Source organism: Pocillopora damicornis, chromosome 6, assembly GCF_964200805.1.
Source record: "Pocillopora damicornis chromosome 6, jaPocDami1.2, whole genome shotgun sequence".
Classification (NCBI taxonomy): Eukaryota; Metazoa; Cnidaria; class Anthozoa; order Scleractinia; family Pocilloporidae; genus Pocillopora; species Pocillopora damicornis.
In genome coordinates this window covers 12,495,597-12,510,152 of record NC_142675.1, presented here as the reverse complement: position 1 = coordinate 12,510,152, position 14,556 = coordinate 12,495,597, and the positions used below count along the sequence as shown (strand labels likewise).

The window sequence follows — 14,556 nt, the reverse complement described above, 5'->3', positions numbered from 1 at the left end:
GAGCGAAAATACAAACAACTCATATCCTGGGAGTCCTCAGTGCAGCAATAACAAGCGCTTAACAATTAGAACTCTGCTAATCTATTGTGGTGCGTTTAATTGTTCACCGCTGTTTGAATAAGGTCCACGTTGCAGAAATGGTCTACAATGCAGCAAGAATCATGGGGTGACTTGGAGAAAAATGATTGCGCTCTTCCAATAGCGCTGTTGGTGAATAGTTCACTGAGAGACGAATATTTAATGACGACCACAGATAATCAATAAAACTGCTGTTAGCGATCGTCGTGGCGTACCGAATTCATGAAACAATTTCTTGATTAATGATATCACAAAAATGAAAAAAATCCTGACGCTCGTAAGTTTCTGAAAAGAAACTCTCCACACAGTTGCAATGGTAAAACAACGTGAATGAAATAGAGAGGAATATCATGCTTTAGGACTGACGCCATCAAAAATGTATGGCTATATTAATCTTGTGAATCGATTAAAACAAGAAAGGTAAAATAATTAATTAATCATGCACGAGACAATAATCTCCTGTTTTGGAAAGGGCTGCATAGCGAGGCTTTGTTCCAGAAGGGTTCAACTGGAACCACTTGCGCTGTAGTAACCTACCAGACAACCTTCGTGCTCATGACTGATTCTAAATTTGAAGGCCAATAAAACACACGGTATGCAGTAATATCGTACAAAAAGGAGTTTCTATCCACGTTCCTGAGTTAAACACGTTCCATGTGTTTTGTTTGTTCGTGACATCCATATAAGGAATTGCGTTAATTTACACTTTACCTAGTACATCTGACTTATGACATATTTCAGCCTATTTGATAAAGAACGGTATCACCTGGATTTCGTTATAACCTAAAATTTCCATTGCTTCAGAGAACTCGCGATAAATTACAACGGTTATCATGTTTGCTGATTTAGAGGTCGATACAGGCCGATGCACTTTAACTTACATGAATGGGGCATTTTTCATCGCTGTAAATTGCTTGTTAAGCGTGGTTGGAAGTTTTGGGAACATTCTTGTATGCCTAACTGTCCTACTCACACCAAACCTGCGAGTTGTGTCAAATTTCTGCATCGTGAATCTAGCTTTAGCCGATCTGATGGTCACCATGGTAGCTCAGCCACTAGCTATTTCGATCTTCGTTGGTAAACTTGACGGAACTTGTTATGTTAGAGCTGAATATGCTGCTCGCTTTATTGGAAACTTGTCTTGTGTGGTTTCCATTTTGACTTTAGCCACAATGAGTTTCGAACGATGTTTTGTCATTCTAAAACCCATGAAATATAAAGCCACAATCACTAAAGGATTTCTAAAGTCCATTTTGGGTTTTCATTGGTGTTCGGCCTGGATTGTTCCTCTCTTAGACGCATTTGTTGAGGATAAACTTGTGTACATATATTTTATTCTCGTTGGCATGATTGCCTTGTATTCAGTTGTAATTGCCTGTTATTCGGTAATCTTCATAACTGTTCGAAAACAAAACGCCCTGAGGCAAAGAGAGCTTCAAGACCACCAAGCTGCAGGCGGAGAAAAAGAAAAAAAACTGGCATTGACTATTGCACTTGTGATCGGTTTCTTTACAATATGCTGGGCATCTTTTGGTTTCCACATCGCCATTAACCCACAGAAAAACTATGGAGTAAGCTACATCGCACCTATCACGGCTAGTTTTGCAAACTCCGCCATAAATCCTATCATCTACTTTTACCGAAACAAAGGATACCGCGATGCTTTGAGAAAAATTTGCCGTAAGTGTCGTCGCAGAAACACTGTTACACCGTTAGAGCCGCTGCAAAATGTATGTGGCAGTTCAACTCCGGCAAATACGAAGAGAATAATCCTCAGAGAAAGTAAGATGTAACAGCTACTTTTGTATGAAATTTTTCACCAAAAATTTCTCAGTTTGTTTTCTTTTCCTGATGCGATGACACCACCTGTCAAAATTAAGACTCATCATGGAGACAACATCGGAATCGTTAAAAATATTTTTCCTGTTTCTCGCACCATTTTCAGTCTTTGCTGTATACGTACTTGATGGTTGAGCTCATGGTGTACTGAAAGAATTCTTTGAACTTGGGCAACGTAGAGTTGAGAAATGAATTTATTCATGGCGTGAATCACAAATTAGAACAAATACGTGCTTGTATTTCATACTGAGTCTGTCCGAGTTTCATGAGCTATTGACTTTTCCAAAATTAATAAAAAACGCCATCTGCGTTTAAAAAAGTGGCTAAGAAAAAATGCTGCTCCTCGTAAACACATTACTTTTCGATGCCTAAGCTAAGAGGCAAAATTACGTCTCAAGGCGTATGAAAGGTTTTTTCCTAACTTATGTAGAGCACCGTTCTAACTGTTCCGCTCTCAAAATATATCCATTTGTTTCTCTCAGCTTTAATGAATGGTGGGTAAATTAATTCATCAACGTTTATCGACTTCTCTTTCAACACAACGACCGTCGCATGTTAGCTATGTTTCAAGTTCTTGTTAGCTTTTGTGTTCATCCGCTCAGTTTTTGCAGCGCTTCCTTGAAAATTTGCCGAAAGGTTAACATAATTTCTTGGAATATTTTTTTGTCCTCTCCTTTCTTAGTAAAAATGACACATAACTTTTGTAAATAACTTAAGCTTGACAACCTCCTTTGACAAACATTTGGTATGCTCAAGCAAGATGAACTTTGTCAGCCCCAAAAAATGTTTTAGAGAAATTTCTTACATCTCATCTAGACCAATTCTATTCTGAAATATTGCCTTACTACACCTCAGCTTATAGGAGACACTACATTAGTGAAACCACGCTGATGAGATTAACAGAAAACTAGAAGTGAAGTCTAGATGATAAACAGATTGTTGCGGTAATATAAATTGATTTATTTGCCGAGCTTAAGGCATATGGTGTTAACAGCAGAAGTTGTAAGCTTCTTGAAGATTACCGTTACGCAGCAGCATGCAACAGGTGAAAGTAGGTGACACATGTTCAGATTGGCAAGGGGCTAGGCGAGGGGTACCACAGGGCAGTGTTCTTGCACCAATGTTTTTTGTAATATATTTTAAAATCATTTATTTCTATAAATTGGAAACTGTACAATTAAATATGTATGGATCCGGTCTTCTCACGTAAGGTAAACTCAGCAAAAGCCTGATACGAGATCAATGGAGTGATAGCCAATTCTAGCAAACATCAAGGAATGAAACACTAACCATCAGTTTAAGTTGTCAGAGAATGAATCAGTGGATCTCTATGGCGTTACAATTTAAGCATGTATTCTCTTTGCGTAAAAAAATAAACAGTCAGTTAAGCGTTCAAGTATGACAAGATCTGGCAAACTGATGTTTACCGACCAAGCTTCGTCTTTATGAGGCATTTATACTTCCCTACTTCCACTACTGTTCCATGGTATGGCATTTCTCCAGTTAACAAGATTCTAATCTGGACCCCCTAAATAAACGTGCTCTTCGATTCAGTTTCAAGGACTTGACGTCTGGCTACGATAAATTACTTAAAAGAACAGGAACTGCAAACCTTTAGAATAAACGCTTACAAAACATGATATTTTTCGTCGACTAACATCTTCTTATAATTTTGAAGAAAGGAGTGAATTTTAATCTTGTATTGCAGTATTTAAATACTTGCTAAATTAACTTGGTGTACACGCTAAGTTAATTTAGAAAGTTACTTATTTACGTAGTTAGTTATTTTGCTTGTTATATAGAATTAACTCTTTTTCGTAATAAGTTATTAATGTAACCAGCTCGAAGATATCGGCATTTGAGTGCTACTCTGTAAATTCTAGGTTAATAGTTATATATGTATGAATGTATGTATGTCAGAGATTTTGGTCTCTGTAAAATCACCAAATCTCCGACTCGTGGCAATAATATTCTGGATCAAATTCTTACAAATATAAATAACATAACAAAATGTTCAACACTTTTCTTCACTAGATCGTTCAGATCACCAATGTATTGCTTACCAATCGCTGAAACAGCAGTTTCATGATAAGGCTACATCGAGATCTGTCAGACAGCTCAAGTCATATAGCACCTGGGATCTTAGACTTAAGCTGAACACAGAGATTTGAACTCTGTATTTGAAGTAGGTTATATTTATGAAAAGATGAGGGCTTTTAATGATATTGTGGGACTATGCTATGGCTATGGGACTTTTTCGTTTGAGGCAAGTGCGTTTGAATTCCAGTGACAAATAGTGAATGATCATCAAATTTGTCCTACGCAAAGAGCTTTCACCAAAAGTGACAAAACTAAACAACAGCACTTGCGTCCGAAGGTTGGTTATCTCATCACTTACAAGGTGTTAAGTTCTTATTTTTTTCCTTTTTTTTTGGGAGGGGGGGGGGGGGGGCATTTGGTGGACGGAGAGATTTGTATTGAGATAAAATTAGCAAGGAATTCTCCCTCAGAAGGGTATCCAAACCATACATTTCCTTAATTAGAGTAAGGAGAATGTTCCTGAAGCCCACTGCTCAGGCAAGAAAATATTACTTTTATAAGTTTTATTTCCTGACAACGAACTTTTCATTGACGATCAAACGAGAAAGGCCTCAGTATGTTTGAAACCTGCATTTTTTTAAGCTACAGTAAATGGTCAAAATAAATGGAGGAAGGAATTTAAACAAAAGAAGACAAAAGCCAGAAGAATAAAGAAAGCCGAGTGAAAGATGGAAAAATTAGAGCAAACCAAACCTCAAAGACAATGAGGATATTCTTGCCCGAGTTATTATGTGGTCAGTCCACGGTCTTGTCTTTCAGTCTTTTTCTTATTGCACCTTGTACATCTTTATAGGTCTTCCCCGCCAGTCAAAACGTTCTGCATAAGTTTTAGGTAATAGTTATATCGATAGAACGAGGGATAATTTCGACAACATGTGTTACGCTGGACGGAAAGGAAATTCCGTGGAAATTAAGTCATCCAAGATGGATTAAGCCAAGGAGAAATTATTATAGTTCAGTATATACACAGTCCTGAGCAAATTGGGCGCCTAAAAGATATAAACTTATTAGGAACAGTTAAATTACAGTACAGCAAAATATAGATGGTGGAATAATTAATGTTCAACTGGTAGTGCAAATTAGATTTTGTGGTTCTTGGTTTCCTCTGAAGTTCCAGTATTGTTAGCGTAGTGATATGTCTTTTGTGTCCGATTGATTATCAACACCAAAGTCGAAACTGAAACGCCTGGGACTCAATTGTTCGAAACTGTTCCTTGAAAAAGATTAAAAAAAGAAAAGTTTGACAGGAGATCCAAAGAATTCTAGACGGTAATTGAACTGGCTGATCTCTTTTAAGCCTCTGTCGTGTTGCTTACCTTTTCCAACAGACCTTGTGCGCCTCACGGCAATCAGTGTCCCAATGAGTACAACGAAAATGGCTATTCCAACAGCTGCTAGCACTGTCATCAACGTAGTGGTCGAAAGTCCTTCATTTGTTTTGTTGTCTGTTCCTTGTTGCTTCTTTGTCCCTATAGACATCCTTAGTTTTTCCTTAGTATAACTTTTCAAACTAACAAATAATTGATTTTTTTCAAGTTATGAAAATTCCTAATCAAATATTTCAAAAATCAACCTACTTACCTTCCCCTTTTGTCGTAATTCTCTCGTACTCAGAAACACCATGTCCAGCCACATTTGTTGAGTACACTCGAACCAAGTAGGTTGTGTTTGGTTGGAGTCCTTTAATGATGCAGTGATTGATAGTTATGTCAGAACAGTTAAAAACATTTCTGCCGGGGTTGTCCTGGTCGATCGCTTGAGCCACGTAATTTATAACAAAACTCCCCTCTTCTTGTGAAAGGACTTTCCATGAGACTCGGATGAAAGAACTTCCGCATTCCAAATGGGTTAGGATTGGACGAACTGGAATTGCTATCGATTGAGTAAGTCACTTGGTCAATAATGGAAATAGGAGATGAAAAACTCTCCTTAGTTGTTATTAAAATTGTTTGGCCTAAGAAATGTTTTCTAGTTTCCCAACAAATCCACACGGTAACTGAGGTCACTCCTCCTGATAAACTTTTGGTTTATCTTGGAGAGGAAAACTAGGTTTCCTAAATGAAAATTTTGCGAAATGAATCCTTTAAAGCTTTTTGATTAACGTAAATTAATCATCATCAAGCATTAAGTTTGAATTAAAGAGCCGTGGGCGAAGACTTTTCTCAGTAGAAAAGATTTTCAGTGCTTTAGCGAAATTGTGAACGAATGCGAATGCATGCAAATAGTGGTTGTTTCCAAAGACTTAGTTTGAGTAAAGAGGCTTTTGATCGGCTGGTCTGATCATTTTGATGAGAATAATCCTGACAGCAGTGTTTTCCGTGACAGTGACTGACGTTTCGATAACCACAGCAAAGTCGAGAGAGGAGTTGTTTGAAAATCGAGCATCATACAACTGATTCGTGATTGGTCAGTTTTGTGGCGATGGTTGACGATTTCAAATAAAACCTCAACTTCAAACTTGTTAGCGGCATTATTTTTTAGATTTCTGAAATATGATTTAACATAATTGAAAAAAATTCGGTTGTTCTGACAATCATCCGAGCAACAATAACTGAGCAGCTATATAGTTCGACTAAAGAGAAGTGAGTACTGTCTGACACTCCCTCACTAGTAATAATGCTTTTGACACATAACCATTGAATATACTCGTACTTACACCAGACATTTACTGTAATCGTTTTGGAGACGTTTCCCAAGAAGTTGCTCGCCGTGCAAAGGTAAACTCCAGCGTGAGACTTCTGTGCATTCAACATAATATTGCGCTCGTCTCCACCGCTAAACGTTTGATTGGTACCCAACAATTTCCAGGTAAAAACTGGTTGAGGGTTTCCGTTACCATGACAATAGAGGGTGAGCTTGTAACCTTCCTTAACATTGACGTTTGGCCCCGCGGTGTGGGTGATTGTCGGGGGGGGGGGGTCTTAAGCATAATTAGAAAAAGAGTAGTTGCACTTCATTTTATGAGAAACAGTTGTTACAACAAAGCTTTTCCATGGCGTTTTAGTGATATATACTGTTAAATGATTAGTCATTGAGAAATGACGAAAAAGCAAAGATACTAAAAAAAACTTCCTTCTACGATTTATATGAGTTATGATCTGCGAAATTCCAGAAGGCAAGTTGATAAATAGTTTCATAATTTTTCTCTTTCCTTGTTAATATCATCCTTTTTTGTTTTGAGCTTTAAATCAAAGGACAAATTCCGGTCTCTACTACTTCTCATAATTTCCCATGGAGGATAGTTGTCTTTTGCACCCTCTAGAAGAGGTTTACTTACAGATTACGTTCAAAAACACGATGTCTTTGGTGGGTGCCGATAGCCCATTAGAAGCCGAGCACTGATAATCTCCTGTGTCATTTCGCTGGACAGACTTTATCAACAGGAGACCTCCGCTGTAAACTTTTCCAGTGGACAGGGATGTCCATGTAATGTTGGGTGGTGGGCTTCCTGCGGCGCTGCACTCAAAACGTGCAGCACGCCCCTCTGTCACATTCCGCCAACGTGGAATCGCATGCACAGCCAGCTTTTCTGGTAAATAAGGACAAAACACTCCATGCTTAAAGCTTTTCTATGAAACTAAATCGTGGCGTTTTCCAAATATATCTGTCTCACTTGTTTATCACATATTTTGCTCTTGTGGTCAAACAACTTTGGTGCTACGTATCAATCGAGTGTTCCATTGGTTGGTTAGTTAATCACGACAGTAAAAACCCAGGTCCAAAAACAGCTTAACAGAAACTTTTAAGAAACCTATCGAACTTCGTAACCATAGCCCCTGTGTTAACTTTGACTTATGCGTACTCAGCACTCACCATACACAGTTAAACGGATGCTCTTACTTTCTCCGTTCCCAAAAGTGTTCCTTGGTTGACAAGTGTAATTACCGGCATGCTGTCGCTTGACGTTACATATCTTGTGATATCCAGATCTGTTTTTCTTTATTTTCTTGCCGTTATGGTATATGACATATGTTGCAGGAGATGGACTGCTAATTGAGGAACAGCTGAAAACAATGCCATCATTTACCCACACTGTGTTATCAGCAGAACAGGAAATAAATGATGTGTTCATCGGTTTGTGGCCTAAAAATGATAAATTAATTCGTTAGCAACACTTATTCACCGTGAGGAACATTTTTTTAGTCTGCAGTAAGCCCAAGTTTAAGCATTGGCGTTCTCATAACAGGGCAGAAAGAATAGACAACGTTTATGCGTTAGATCTCTTCTGCAATTGAAATGATGACCACAACACACCGAATTATATATGACGCTCAGCTATTACACTGCCGTCTATGAACTCAGCTCAAATCAAAACTCCATCAATCAAAATTAAGGAAAAAGCGCAAATTCTAAAACATGGTGCAAAGCTTGACGCGCTCAGTTAAGGGAGCGTCTCTCGCGAGAACGATCAATTATCTGTTTACCAATCTTCTCTTGTTGTCGACGCGTCTCTGAAAACGTAATAGAGGGCCTGTAAGTTGGTTTTCAGTAGTTTAGCTGTTTTCATAGGCTCTAATAATTGTGCCGTAGAATACGATAGAGCCCTCTTCTTCAAGCCCCACGGTAAAAGCCAAGTATGAGTGGACATCATTAAGTGCTTGGATAAACTTTGTTGTTGATTCTGTGGTGTGCATTGTGACTAGCGTGTCGTCCACATATCTTCGATAACAAGGAAGACTCGAACACTCGACATGCGCCAAACTCTATCTAACATTTCGTAATTATTTCATATATACTCTAACGACAAAAACACTCTCCTTATTACAGATATTTTCATTTGTCATTCGCACTTTGGATTTGAAGATGACGTGAAGCAACGTCGAAACGTCGTGAAAATATTCTACGAACAGTTTTGCAAAGTGTTTAGAGTTTTAGATATTTCGATAAAATTCTAGCGTTGAACTTTGTCATCAAATATTACAGTAAATCTCTTCTTATTAGTTAGTTCAATTAATTTCAGAATAACCAAGCACTGCAAAATGTAATCTTATTTGGCTGAGTTTCTCTTTTTTATCTATTTATCGAAAAATTATTACACGAAAATATTGCACCTAGCCTGCGAAAGTATATACAATTTTCCTTGAACAGTTTGAAGTTTGGCAAATAATTCATTGTGTTTCCTTTATTTCTAAAAATAGGTCTTTGAGTAGAAGTGATATTTCTTCTATTATCTGCCTGGCTTAGTTCCGTTTTCACGCCCGCTTTAATCATCTTCCATTAGTGCACAACTGTTAATTGTAAGCGGTGAACTCTAAAAGAGTTTCGGTTTTGCCAAAATATATTAAAGGATCATCTGCAAAGGCGAAAGAAAAACAAATTTCTTGGACCTTGCTTCAACTTTGAGCATGGCAAGGTTCAGGCGAGCAGAGGACATCCCTGAAATTGTTAATCAGGGTATCAGTTGATCAGCTGCATAAACTGGCAATATGAAAATCTTAGTTATTAGGTACCTTGGATAACCTGAGGCATAAAAGTTAAAGTAATATTGGATAACGAATCCCTATTTCCAGAGGTCATTTTTTAGACTCATATGTAAGGGAGGAGCTGCTAAATGTAAAGTATTTGTTCTGTCTTTGTGATACGAAATCATTGTATGAACTTTTACCCTGTCAGAGTTCCAAGGAAAAGGTAGAATAAATTAAAAAACTCTTCCTTATGTTTACTATTAACAAAATTTTCATTCAGTCCAAAAAAATTAGTTTGAAAGCCTAGCCATGGATCAAAGCTTTATTCAAGACAAAACACAACAATTAACAATTGCACATTTTTTACCAAAGTACATTTAGCCATTATAATATTTGACAACCTCTTTTGCCTTATTTCGTTGTTTTTTACGTTTTGCTTAACAATTGCTAGCTAAAACATATCCTAGAGAAAGTATGAATAATAATGATATTAGAATAAATTGGAAATTGTTTACACCAAAACGTTTTTCTGCATAATTTTGTGTGTTTAGTGTTTAGTCCAATAGCTATTACAGATAAAGCATTGCTGGAGGCGAAAAAGTCACCCATTCAAAAGTTAATGATTTCTGTCGATTTCTGCGTTTGGTAAACCTCTTTTATATCATAAAGAATTCGTAGAAGCAGATTAGCAAAAGAAATAAGATCGTTCAGATGGATTCCATTTGGAATAATATCCTCTTTATTTATGTTCCGTGTTATGAAGAAGAAAACCGACTCGCTCTAAGTTATCAAATATAAAATATTTATAGTCAATGTTTGACAATGACAGACGAACAACGTCACAGCTGGGCCCCTCAGTCAAAGAAATAAGAAGAAGTATTTTCAATATAGATATGTAATATACAACAAACGTGGCTGGTGGCTGAATTCAGGAAATTAGATGTGAAACTCACCTGCCAGGCATCCACAACAAAATGTAAACTGTCAGACACGTTATTAGATCTCGGTTTTTGTTAAAACAAAGGTCTTGATAAGAAAGCAGTTGCCAAAAGTTCCTTTTAAGCGATGTCACGTTCCGATCAATGTATTTGACACTCGGTCAAATGAACTTTTTTTATGTGTGGGTGACCAACTTTACATACGACAAATTGATCGATTTTTCCTTGTAATTGAAATTAAGGCCTTCTCACTGTATCTCGACTTCGTGACACACTGGAAAATGATTCAGCACTAGAACTTTCAAAGATGCCATCACTGATGTTTCCTTACCAGTCTAAGTCGTGGAAAGTGATTGAAAAATTTACGAATTCTCACACAAACCCAGAAACAAAACACTCAGAGAGCCATATCAGGAAGAAGCGAAGACGTATTGTGGGTGACATTTTCTTTGTGGTGCTTTGTAGCAATCTGCTATCGCTGTGTGACGCAGAAGCTGGCGCAGAGAAGAGACTTAGAGGTGATCATTATAACGAATTCCACTCGTTATTATCTGTAATTGCGCTTCTGATCTGTATAACAGGAATCTTCATCTGTCTCTGGTGTACATGTTGTGGTCACCATGATTATTTTACCATAATGGATCGACAAAGATTTCATGAACAAAATAAGAACGGTGACGACGTTTAAATGTATTCTCTTGAATATGGACTAATTATGAACACGATTCCATCTTATCAGCAAGGGAGCATCATCACCAAACCAAAATAGCTATTATAAAAATGAATTTATTCCTAAACTTGAGACATGGTAAAGGCAGAACTCGTGGCCATAATTGTTAAGAGTGTAGAATGATATCGGGTGACATCATCTGTTCAAGTTGGCAAGTAGTAGTTATTTATCTTATTTTTCAAATTGCTGTAATTCAGCGTTGTTCCTATGAAGAGGACAAAGCCACTAAATATGCAAATGTTAAAGTAGTGGTTGGTTTTCAGTCATAAACTTAATTTAGATTTTCAAGTCTCAGTTATTTGTAAAGGGAAGACATAAGTTGTGATTCTAAACATTTATATGCTGTTTACATCCATAATAACTGGCCACTGAACCGAAAGGAGCTTGTGATGTGAAGAAAGTTAGGAAGTGGTTTAAGAGATTTAGACACTGATGCAAATGAAGGTTCACTGAAAATATCAGTAAGAAATGTGAAGAAAAATATTTCCAGAAAGGATCGCCATTAAATATTGCAAATAACAAATTGATTCAAACCCAAACAAGGTATTGCTAGTGCGCTCAATTTTGCTCCCTTAATTTTGTATGGTACTGAAGTCCTCCTTCGGTCGGCGTGGATCATAATTGATGCGCCAAAGTGGCTGAAACATTGTCGACTTTAATTTGATAAGACCAAGGTATGAACGACAGTCTCGACAGAGTAAGTTTCAAAACTGAATGGTTGCCTCCATTCAATTTTGAATAATATAATTAGGCCCAAGAGCCTTGAGGCATTCTATTTTTGCGGATATATATCCAACCATACAAATCAGGTGAATGCCTTGAGGTGGTCTCTGTCTGAACATGATTTAGAGACACTTTTCTTGCTCCTTAAGCTTTTCAAGTCTAAAAGGGAGAATGGCTTATCCACTGCGGACGCAGCTTTGGGAATCGGGGCAGACACGATTTTTTTGCAGCCTCTTTCTGCAACTTAACGTTACCAGCATCCAACCTTCTTCAGAAGTAGACTCGACGTACTTGTCTGGCATGACCATTTAAGATTCATAATCATCGAAAACACTCTTATTAAGTTGTATTGATGTTTGAAAATAAAAGAAAGTAAAAGACAGCTGCATTGCAAGAGGAAATTACAATGGTGTAGGAATCGGATAAAGAAATCTTAATGACTACAAGAAAGAAACTCGCTATAACTAGGCTAAAAGGCACACTTTAGAAAGATTGAAGTTTTCTACAGATCGAAAATAGGTCAGAGTTAAGGAAACTCAAATATCTCTAATTCGGAAATCATGATGTGCCACAATTTGTGAGATAGGGGGACATTTTGTGGGTAGAGTACTGACCAAGAGATTGTAAACTGGCATGACCTTTTATAATATCTTGTAATGACTGACTTCTAGGTTTAATGTCTGCTGAAGCAAGACGAGCGACCCTGAACTGATCCCGGAAGCTCTATTTGTGTGTTTCGCACTGTATCTTGCTTCACTTAGGATCAGTTCAAGATAAATTGGTAGAACAAAAATCATTTCACTGAGTCACCATACCTAGCACAAGTAAATCCACGCAGCTTGTGTACATTCCTTGTAAGAAGAAAGCTTGACAGCAGTAGTTTCCATCGTCATCATTTTGTATTCCAGTTAGAACAAGTGTAGTCTGGTTTAGTAACTCAGCGCGATCTTTGAACTCATCATAAATGTATATGGTTCCGTTTGCCAGTTTTGTTACAATTTCCCGCTGTTTTGGTTCACCATACAAGGAATTGTTTTTAGATATCAAGAGAAACAAAAAGGTGTCATCAACAGACTCAAAGCTCCATCGGAGGACAGTTCTTGAACCCAGATGAGCTTGAGTTGGTTTCTCTGGCTCTTGTATCCATGTGAAACACGCTACAAGACAAGAAAATAACAAACATGATATTTCCCATTGTTAGTCAAGAATAGTTTGAGATATTACCAGTTCTTGGAAAAATAGACATAAGAAAAGACACTTCGTGCTTTGAGGTAGCCAATCGCAAGCGAAGGCCAGTTTTGAGCCCCTGGTGGCTCTAATCACATCTCACTGACTAAGAACACCCCGATATGTAACATTTATACTGCTATTGTGGTGACTCGCGACCCACCTTTATTTCCCCTGCTAAGACAAAAAAGTCAGCGGTACTCGTACAAAATATTTATTCAGTTAAGTAAATACGTTTGCTTATGTTGACGATAAATCGAAAATTTAAATGGCTGAGAAAAATATAGAACATGAAATCTGAATAGAATGAAAGAGCGTTGTGTAGGGAAGTCACAGATTTATACTTACCTCCGTCAGAAAGAAGAATAGCGAGATTTAAGTATGTTAAGATTTGAATCCAAGTCATAAGTATCATCCCGCTTGGTTACTTGCTTGAAGAAATCATTTGTTGTTTCAAAATTCAATTCGGTGTCGTAACCCGTCCTTCTTAGAATTATTAAAAAAACTATTCGTCTGTTCCTTGAGAGTAACCTGTCCCGCTCAGATGAGTCACCCCGATGGAACTCTGCTTCTTTTGATGATTGATTCAATCCAAACCTGTGGCTTAACCTTCTTATGAGTGACGCTTTCAATTACCCCACAATTGTATTTTAAAGGCAATTTTATAAAGGTACATGTAGTGTATGGCCTCTATCGGTCAGGTGTATTTGATCAGCGTGTTCGTTGTAAATGACGAAAATATCTTTGTTTGTTATGTAAGTAAATGGTGTATATTGGCTCCTAGTGGAACTTTTTGAGCAACGAGCAGAAGCAAAATTCGACATAAAGAAAACTGGCAGCCTGCTCTCTTTAACAATTGCTTAAGACAGGCAGTTTCTTTCCATCTATGTGTCTTACAGTTCTTACTTAGAGACATAACCGAACTACCATTTTCTCTCTAAAAAAGTACAAGAAACACAATGAAATATAGAATTTTCAATATCACGGTTAATTTCAATACTAAAACTTAAGTAATGCAATCATTTTCATAACATTCCAGACTCGTCAAATAAGCGTTTCTACTCTTTTTTACCTGCATAACTCTAATTTTAAAGAAAAATACATTGCGAGACGCTCTGGATCGGAGTTTAGGTTACCTGGTAAAGAGAAGCTGTAAAACGTGCTTCAAAGAAAAAGAATTTGCGTTTGAGCGAGCGGAAATTTGAGTAAAAACAAGTTCAAATCAGTGACCTTCTATAGTATTTCCTCTTAATTTAATAGATAAAAACACCATGTAGGATACTTCTGTGATTTTCTCTTTAACACTAGTTTATGGTTTAAAAATAGCATGACATGGAATATTATCGCGTGTTACAACTATCGGATGAGAGTCTTCGATTGTTTTTATTGTATTGGTTGGATGTATCCCTTCTTAAGTAAATAACGGATTGCGAAATAAGTTGACTAGGTTGTGTTTTGACTTTGACTTAGAGCTTTGCTTATGGTCCAAATCGTCCAAGCTCAAGAAAATGGTATT

At 37.3% G+C, this 14,556-nt stretch overlaps 2 protein-coding genes across 2 annotated transcripts; one reads left to right on the top strand and one right to left on the bottom strand.

The window, feature by feature from the left end:
* The first annotated feature begins 816 nt into the window (after nt 1-816).
* Nucleotides 817-2,013, top strand: LOC113676769 (adenosine receptor A2a). The gene has a single exon (XM_027193468.2). It carries the CDS (start codon nt 912-914, stop codon nt 1,869-1,871), a length of 960 nt encoding a protein of 319 aa, XP_027049269.2. The 5' UTR covers nt 817-911; the 3' UTR covers nt 1,872-2,013.
* Nucleotides 2,014-5,122: 3,109 nt separating this feature from the next.
* On the bottom strand, nt 5,123-13,597 carry LOC149044023 (peroxidasin homolog). Its single transcript, XM_089209176.1, has 8 exons — nt 13,389-13,597; nt 12,629-12,970; nt 7,831-8,100; nt 7,295-7,546; nt 6,674-6,937; nt 5,599-5,889; nt 5,334-5,486; nt 5,123-5,230 (listed from the first exon to the last, which is right to left on the bottom strand). The coding sequence occupies exons 1-8, from the start codon at nt 13,453-13,455 to the stop codon at nt 5,211-5,213; spliced, it is 1,659 nt and encodes a 552-aa protein (XP_089065302.1). The 5' UTR covers nt 13,456-13,597; the 3' UTR covers nt 5,123-5,210.
* Nucleotides 13,598-14,556: the final 959 nt, after the last annotated feature.

Excerpts from the sequence above, each read along its gene's own strand:
- LOC113676769 (XM_027193468.2), top strand. The coding sequence starts at position 912 with ATGTTTGCTGATTTAGAGGTCGATACAGGCCGATGCACTTTAACTTAC.
- LOC149044023 (XM_089209176.1), bottom strand. The coding sequence starts at position 13,455 with ATGATACTTATGACTTGGATTCAAATCTTAACATACTTAAATCTCGCT. Across the intron at positions 7,547-7,830 it reads CATCCGTTTAACTGTGTATG|AAAAGCTGGCTGTGCATGCG; the intron begins GTGAGTGCTGAG and ends CTTATTTACCAG. Across the intron at positions 5,890-6,673 it reads GATTACAGTAAATGTCTGGT|CAATTCCAGTTCGTCCAATC; the intron begins GTAAGTACGAGT and ends CTCAATCGATAG.